This window comes from Monodelphis domestica, chromosome 4 (genome assembly GCF_027887165.1).
Source record: "Monodelphis domestica isolate mMonDom1 chromosome 4, mMonDom1.pri, whole genome shotgun sequence".
Lineage (NCBI taxonomy): Eukaryota > Metazoa > Chordata > Mammalia > Didelphimorphia > Didelphidae > Monodelphis > Monodelphis domestica.
The window spans coordinates 353,632,319-353,641,136 of NC_077230.1; the positions used below are offsets into that span (position 1 = coordinate 353,632,319).

The 8,818-nt window shown below is 38.4% G+C and overlaps 1 protein-coding gene across 1 annotated transcript; it reads left to right on the forward strand.

Moving 5' to 3' along the window:
* Positions 1-4,427: 4,427 nt before the first annotated feature.
* On the forward strand, positions 4,428-5,375 carry LOC100619071 (olfactory receptor 51V1-like). The gene has a single exon (XM_007491174.2). It carries the CDS (start codon positions 4,428-4,430, stop codon positions 5,373-5,375), a length of 948 nt encoding a protein of 315 aa, XP_007491236.2.
* The last annotated feature ends 3,443 nt before the right edge of the window (positions 5,376-8,818 follow it).

Consider the following 8,818-nt stretch of genomic DNA (forward strand, 5'->3'; position numbering starts at 1 on the left):
TGAAATTCCTTTGTCTGGAAAAATACAATAAATAAACTAGAATTGAGTGCAGAAATTGGAAGTCTGGCTATGGATTAGAGCTTCTGAGAAGTAGTTTTATAACAGTACAAGAAATTCTTCTGTCTCCATTGAGAACACTGGCTTATACCAGTACAGAAGGAATTTAAGTTAGAAATTGGGATGAAATTCCTTACTGCAAGGGTCCAGATGAGCTTTTCCTATTTGTCAGTCTAGTTTGTTTTATGAAGATTTTTCCCCACTCTGGTCACACAAAATGGGATCGGGGAACAGCTAAGACTAGGATTAGGTGGAAGACTAAAGCCAAAAAACCCAAAAAAACTAGTGATGAAAAATAAATGGGGCAGCCATTGCTTTGGGTCTATCCTCATCCATTCCTCTTAATCTTTCCTTCCAAAAAAGTGAACATTTATATAGTGCTCTAAGGTTTGCAAAATACTTTGTGTATTTTCTCATTCTATCTTCCCAAGAACCCTGTGAGGGAAGTGTTGTTATTATCTCTGGTTTACACATAAGGAAACTCAGGTTAAGAGGTTAAGTGATTTGCCCAGTGGCACACTGCTAGTATGCGTCTGGGGCAGGATTTTAACTCAGATCTTTCTGATTCTTGATCCAAAACTCTATTCATTATATCACTTTGGTGCTTTTTACTATTTTTCAAACTGGGCCAGGCATAGGGAAGAAAAGAGATCTGGTGGGAGGTCAGTGAGTTGCCTGACTGTCTGTGTACATTGAGAGGTGGCCATGCCCCTGGGCAAGAGAGGAAAGGAGCAACATGAACCCCTGAAATTGGCAGGGCAGGTCAAAGCATCTCCTTGGAGTTCCAAGGAACTCAGTGCCTGTGTTGAATCTCTGGAGCAGAAAGAGGGAAGAGAGGTCTCCCATGGGGACAGTACTAGGCACAGAGCACTCAGATAAATATTCCCTACTGCTTCCATGTCAACATTTCTTTCATTCTAACTGCAAAGCAGGGAAGGATGCTGCCCTAAGAATTTCACAGTGAGTTTTCTAAGGAACAGAAAGTCAGCCTTGGCTACAAGACTTGATGACCCTAGTAGTAATAGGGAGTATTTGAGGAGGAATATAAGGTTTTAGATCCAGGAACTGTTTCCTGCAGGTCAGTGTCTTATTTGATGAGGCAGGCAGGAGAGAAGGGCAGGGGAAGGAGAAAACTTTACCTTTGAGTCATCCCTTATACCCTTACTTTGGGGGTTAAAAAAGACTGTTGTTCAGTCATTTCAACCTTGAAATGTTACTCTTCCTGACCTTGTTTGTGGTTTTCTAGGCAAAGGTACTGGAATGATTTGTCAAATTCTTCTCTAGTTTATTTTGTAGATGAGGAAAGTAAGGCATAAAGAGTTAAGGGACTTGCACAGGATCACACAGCTAATAACTTTCTGAGGCTGTATTTGAACTCATGAAGATGAAGATTCCTGATTCAAAGTCCGCTGTGCTATCTAGCTGTGTTTCCCCAGTTCCCTGAAAACAAAAGGCTACTAGAATGAAAAAAAAAAGCTTCTTACTTAATAGCCATACAGCATGGATAACTCACAGGCTTTCTCTTACCCATTTTCAGCATCAGTAAAAAATGAATTTGGAATAAAAGATCTTTCAGGTCTTTTCTAGTTCTGATGTTTTTTAACTGTGTTATTCTTTGACTGATTCATTAACAAAGGCTTGCTTGTTCTTTGAGTTGGAAGTGGAACTCTTGCTACACAACTTGATGTAAACATTTACCTTTATCTTCCTGATCTTTGAAGGAGGATCCTAGGGATGAAAGCAGGGAATGGAAATAAAAAGCATTGTTAGGCATCTTGTTGAGAAGATTTATTTTTATTACATTTCTGTTAGATGGAAACAGTTCCCAATGTTGCTTTCTTAAACAATTTTGCCTGCCTATAAGCCTCCAAATCATCTGTTCTTTTTTATGCCTCTCTACCAATAGCTCTGCTGCATGTTTCTCTTTACTCTCCAAGCTTTGTTCCCTTTCCTCCTTTCCCTGAGGAAAGATGTTCAGGTTCAGGTCTTTCTCTAGGTAGTAATATACTGGTCTAACTTGATTGCTGTTTGGATGATGAAGATGGTGGTGGTGATAGTGATAGCTAGCATTCATAATTTCCATAGATGTGCAAAATAATTCCCATTTATTATCCCATTTGAGCCTCTCATAATAACCTTGTGAAGTAGGTACTATTATTATTCCAGTTTTACAACTGAGAAAACTTTGGCTGAGAGAAATTAAAGGACTTTCCCAGTCATTTCACTTGTATATGTCTGAAGTAGGAAATGATCTCATGTACATTTGATGACATGAGCAGCACAGCATCAACTTCTTCATAAAAATTGCCAGAAGGGAAAAAAGGTAGTCCTTTGGACTGACTGAAGCCTATCTCCCTTCACTCTGGAGTTCTGAGCTCTCCTCCCACATCCCATCTATTTTGTTGCCCCAGTGAGGCTATGCTTCTTTGACTTTAGAAGTCAATCCAAGACATAACCTCTGCTGCCCATCTCAGATTGAGTGCCCTGGGCCAAGTCAGCTTTCTTCATGAGGACTGGGCCTGACTGAGCATTGGACTGGTATCCATCAAAGGGATTGTTATTCTGTCATCTCAGTAATGTCTGACTCTTTGTAACCCCATTTAGAGTTCTCTTGAGTTCTAGAGTTCCTTCTCCAACTCATTTTACAGAACAGAAAACTGAAGCAAGTGATGTATTCACAATCACACAGCCATTAAATGTCTAAAGTCAGATTTTAAAAAGGTTTTCTTTACTCCAGACCTAAATCTATCCACTGTGCCACCTAGCCTTTGCCATGGAGGACACTTTCCTAATTCAACCTTTCTCACTTAGCAAAGGGGTAAACCCAAGAATTTCTGTTCCTCCCTTCCTTTAGCTGGTATTTCTTTATCAGTTCCATCCTAGTTAGCTCCCTTTAACGTTATTCTTTCCTTGGGTACCTCTCTTGTCTCTCCCTCGATACTTGTCTTTGTTCCAAGTTCTAAAAGCCACCTAAATTCTGGCTTAGGAGTAAACAATACAAACTTGATGAGGAGGGAGTTTTTAGAAGTGGTGACAAAAAGAAAGTAGTAAGCCACTTGCAAATTGAAGAAAAAACATTGACTCACAGAGAGTGTAGCTGATAACAATCCTGGGAAGGCAGTGGCCCACCTAATGCTTCTAAAGGAGAATAATCAGGCCAAGCTAAAGTGCTAAAGATTAATGACCTTTGTCCGAGGGTAATGAAGGAAGACAAGATTGGTAGGAGCTGAACTTATCTCCTGGAAGATTCCATGGAAGGGGAAAGGGCTAATATTTAATAAAAATAGAAGTATGAATTTATCTTTCTTTCATCAGGGGCTCATTTGGAGAAGATATCACATATAGACTCCAAGTAGAAGATGGTATTACTGGATGAATCTGTCATCAGATCTACTTATCTTGTCCTTCACTTCATCAAGGCACTGGCTATGCACATGGTTCTGTTGATGACATCTGGGTTTAAATTTTCTTCCAACCTTCTTTTGAGAAATTCCATGGATTCTGTGTCCAAAATCTTTTCCATGGGCCATTTTCCTCCTTGTTTTCTTCCTTTGGACATCACCACAACCCTATAAACAGATTTTGACTTAGCCTTGAATATTGTGTAAAAAGACTGAAGAGAAAGAAGATGACACATATTACTGGGGGGTGGCCTTGAGATATGACTTTCTAATTGAGAAATGACCCTCGACTAGCAATATCAAAGCTTAGCATAGGGCCCCAGCTACCCCTGCCAGTCAGTGCATATCTGCAGCTTCAGGATGCCTTTCTTCCAATTAGTTATTACTCCCTACAAGCCATTGTAGACTCAAGGACACCTCAAGGCAGCAGGGTGATATGCACAAGTATAGCTTCTACTAGCATCAGTGTTAAGTTCACATCTGCATTTTGATGTCATGAATTTCATTTTTAGGATTCTAGGCATTCAATCCTTAACCACTTTTCCTCTACTTTTGTCTATTAGAAATGTTTAATGAGGAAAATGCCTATTATGTTCATTTACTTTCAAGTATTTGAAGGATTGTAATATGCAAAAATTGTGGTACTTCTTCCTGACCTCCAGGGATAGAACTAGGAGTTAAAGATAGAAACTGCAGAAAGGCAGATTTCAGATTGACAGGAGGATAAACTTACTAATTATAAGAGCTATCTAAATGGAGAAGAGGATGCTTCAAGATAGAGTGAGTTCATTGGAGGGTTCCAATCAGAGGTTAGATGGATACTCTTCTCACCCAGTAGAGCTCATTCTTGATGTGGTGCAAGTTGGATGAGATGACCTCTTAAACACCTTTTAACTCTTGAATTTTGTGATTGTGAGTTCTATCCTTTGTTAGTAGATATTTGCAAGGTTCCTCTACAAATCTGATATAATGCCCAATGCCTTGAGTATCAATTCTAGTTCTTCTAACTTTCTGCTTACAGGTTTTCCTGGCCTGGAGTGGGCCCACCACTGGATCTCTATCCCTGTCTTCTCTGTATACCTGACTGCCATACTTGGCAATGCCATAATACTTCACATTGTTCGCACTGATCCCTCTCTTCACCAACCAATGTATTACTTCCTGGCCATGCTGGCAAGTACAGACTTGGGCTTGTGTGTATCTACCATGCCCACAGTGCTGGGGGTTCTGTGGCTTGACTTCCGTGGCATCCACCTCTATGCCTGCGTCCTCCAACTCTATGTTGTGCACTCATTCTCTTTCATGGAATCAGCCATGCTCTTTGCCATGGCTTATGACCGCTTTATTGCCATCACCAACCCACTTAGGTATCCCACCATACTCACCAGCTCTCGGATAGTGAAGATCACAGTAGTGCTAGGCTTCCGTAGCACCATGCTTATCATACCTCCAGTCCTACGGCTTCTAGGGTTCTCCTACTGCCGCCATAACCTCCTCTCCCACTCTTACTGTTTGCACCAGGACATGATCCGCCTCTCATGCTCTAATACACGATTCAACAGTTTCTATGCCTTGACTGTTATACTTCTTTCCATGGGGTCAGACTTCCTCTTCATCTTGCTCTCCTATGTCATGATCTTCCACTCTGTTTTGGCCATTGCTTCACGGAGGGAGCAGCTCAAGGCTCTTAACACATGTGTGTCCCACATCCTGGCTGTTCTGTGCTTCTATGTCCCAGTGCTGGGCCTGTCCATCGTGCACCGGTTTGCTAGGCACTCCTCACCCATCATCCCCATTGTGATGGGCAATGTGTATGTCCTCTTCCCACCTCTCATGAATCCAGTCATCTATAGTATCAAGACCCAACAGATCCGTAGGGCTATTGTGAGAGTCATCTCTCTGGGACAAGCCAGATAATTATAGATATATTTCTGCAGTTAATAGATTCAACATAGCCATTGGGTAAAATACCATAGTAATAAAATGTCAGAATTTTTTTCTCATGAAACATTGATTTTCTTCCACAGATATAGATGTGTTTGTTAAGAAAAGGGTAACAAATAAATTCCATATACCCACAAAAAGCTAGTATGAAGGAATGCTGATATCCTGGACACATAGATAGAAATTTCATGCTCACATTGTAGAGGAACTAATTGATGTCTTCTAGTGACATCATTGAATTATTCTCTTCTAGGTATGCTCCCCATCTGTACTGTTTTTTGCTGTTTTGACTGGGCATCACATTTTGGCTCTAGTTGCTATTCAACTCTCTTACTGTTTTCAGGTTGACCTATCATCCATCCAAACTCAAGACAAGGGCTATTGAGATTTAGTAAGCCTCCTCCTTGCAAAAGAAGCTATGGATCTGTTAATTAAATCTTTGAACCAACTTCATCCATCAGGGAGATTTATATTTGTTTGTGTGGAGAGTCTTTACTCTTTTCTATAAGATTTTTCAGGTTCTCGTTGTACCACAGCTACAGTCTTCAAATGAAGTGCTATTCTAAGTACTACCTACAACTCTCTCCTATATCCTGTTACTATGGTTAGTAAGTGCCCATTCAAGGGAATACTAGCTATCTCTTTAGTCACTTCTTGCAACCTAAGGATAATAACAATCTTCTTAACCAATTTGCTAGAAAAAATAGCAGGTGCCCAGATCACATCCTTTTTTAAAAATCTTCTTTGAATTTGAACTTTGAATGTGAACTCCTTTCTCTTCCACTTTTTCCTATGAGTCCCTCAATTCAGCTCCAGTCTGACTTATTATTAGGAACCCTTCATAGTTCTTAGATGTTTTCATAAGGATCTGAATGAAAATGGTAAGGAATGGCTTTTAATCTGGCCCATTATGTTCCTTATTTTTAAAAAAAATTCAAATGGCAATGCTTAATTATATACAAGCTAAAGATGACTGAAAAAATGACTTTTACTTTGTTTCCCTCCAGAAAAAATACAGTCTGGCCTATCAAAATATTCTCTCTACATAAGCAGTTGAACATCAAGTACAATTACTGGGGGGCTCTCCTTTCATGTTGATATTGTTGATTAATGACTTCTCTAGGTTAAAGCTATTCAACCAGATCAGAATCTTATCTAGTTGGGTGACCCACATTTCTCAATCTTCCCAATAAAGAAAAACTATGAAATGCTTTGCTAAAATCTGGATCAACTATATCCACAACAATGCCCTAATTCACTAGTTTAGAAACCTAATCATAAAACAAAATAAGGTTAGTCTTATATGACCTTTCTTGAAAAAGACACACTAGCTTTTTTTTACTAGATGTTTCTTTTTTTTTTTAAATATATTTTATTTGATCATTTCCAAGCATTTACTAGATGTTTCTTAGCCATCTCCTAATTAATACCTATTTAGAATTCTGCCAAAAATCAGGAAAACCACCCACTACCTAAAAAATTCACACAGGGTAGATAGTAAGCAAATAGGTGATAGCAGATAAACAAAAGCATGAAAAGGTCTTGAGAGAATATTATTAGGAGATCTAAAGTGAATAGTGCACTAACTGAAGTTAGAAAGAAATGCTCAGAACAACAAAGTAGTGGGGAATAGATACATAATTAGATATATAATTTGATATATGGGATTGCTGCTAAAATTGGATAGGATGAGGCTCATTGGCAACAGAGAAAAACAATTCAGTGAGCTATTGTTTTGTGTCCATTTTGTGTACATTTTCTCTGCTGAGGAGCACAATCTTTGGATAGGAAAGGACTGAACAAATATGGGGGAAAAGCAAATTGATACTTCAGATAAGAAAAGAAAGTAAAAGATGTAGCCCCTGCTAATATCTGTCAAAAAGATATCTGTTTGATCCATGTTTAGACATTGCTATCTTTAGATAATTCTTATTTTTCCTCCTCTTTGGAATTTCTTCCCTATCTGTCTTTAGAGCTTTATTTTTAGGAATTTCCCATTCCTCATAGTCTAATTCCCCAAAAGTTTGATTGATGAATCTATCTTAACTTAGAGGAAAGTCTTTAATAGAATGGCTTAAGATTTTGTTTTTGACAATGTTCAGTCCAAAATTTTGTATCTGTGCATGAGATAGATGTGTAAATAACTGACATAAAATTTGTAAGTGAAACAATGTTGGAAAGGATAATTAAAATGATGGATTATATGTATATATATATTTTTTTCTTTAATTGATCATGTGTTGCAACAGCTAGTGTCCTGGGTTGAGAGACAGCTAACTTTTCTAAGTCTCCATTGCCCCATGATTAATATGGTGTTAATTATATCCCATGACAACTCACAGATTAGCCATATGGCTCTATTGAAACTATGTACATAAAATGTTTCACAAATGTTAAAGCACCAAATAAATATTTCTATTATTAGTGTTATTGTTGTTATTTTATCATTATTAACATTGGCTTTTAAATTTCTTTGTTTAACTGGTAACATTGCATAAACATAGTAGACATTTCAATTAAATTAATTAAAATAGAATACATTTAATTAAAATTTAGTAATTGAAATAAATGTAAATTACTTCATCTCAGTTGAAAAGCACAATACAACTGAAAAAGAAGGGCCATAATGATGGAATACTTCTTCCTTTAGACATATTTGTATATTAGAATACCTACGAATACACTTATTTGTCTCTATGCATGCTCATACGTAATTGTATATATTCTCCAGTGTATATGTGTGTATTGTTTTTTTTAAACCCTTACCTTCCATCTTGGAGTCAATACTGTGTATTGGCTCCAAGGCAGAAGTATAGTAAGGGCTAGGCAATGGGGGTCAAGTAACTTGCCCAGGGTCACACACTTGGGAAGTGTCTGAGGTCAGATTTGAACCTAGGACCTCCCATCTCTAGGTCTGGGTCTAACTACCCAGCTGTCCCCTTATATGTGTATATTCTTATAGACCTTAGAGTTTAGAGACAGGAACAATAGGCAGAATTCACATGAAAAGGACATATCAATTTCATGATAACTTCATTCAATTTTATGAGATTGCAGGACATGATCCTTGGACAGGGAGGGCACATGAATCCTAACCCCTTGCACGAGAAAATATATGGGGTTTTTCAAGTCACTTCCAGTGATTGGGATTGAGGATGCACAGTGGTCAGACCAATGCCCCTTCTGTCTTGTAAGAATGAGCTGTGAAATGGTCCATTTCTTTTGTCTTTTCTCCTTTCACACTTTCTCCCTTGCACTTGCAGTTCTAGTCCTACAATAGTGTGCTCCTCAATGCTGAGAACAAAAAAAAGGACTACTTGTAGCAGAAGCTCAGAGCAGATGGATTGTACTTGCTTAAATGGACTTTGAGACTTATGATCCTGAATCTCTAAGTGCTTCCCACTGTACTCTCCTCT

What these genes read in the sequence shown, in the direction of transcription:
- LOC100619071 (XM_007491174.2), top strand. Translation starts at nt 4,428, where the DNA reads ATGCCCAATGCCTTGAGTATCAATTCTAGTTCTTCTAACTTTCTGCTT.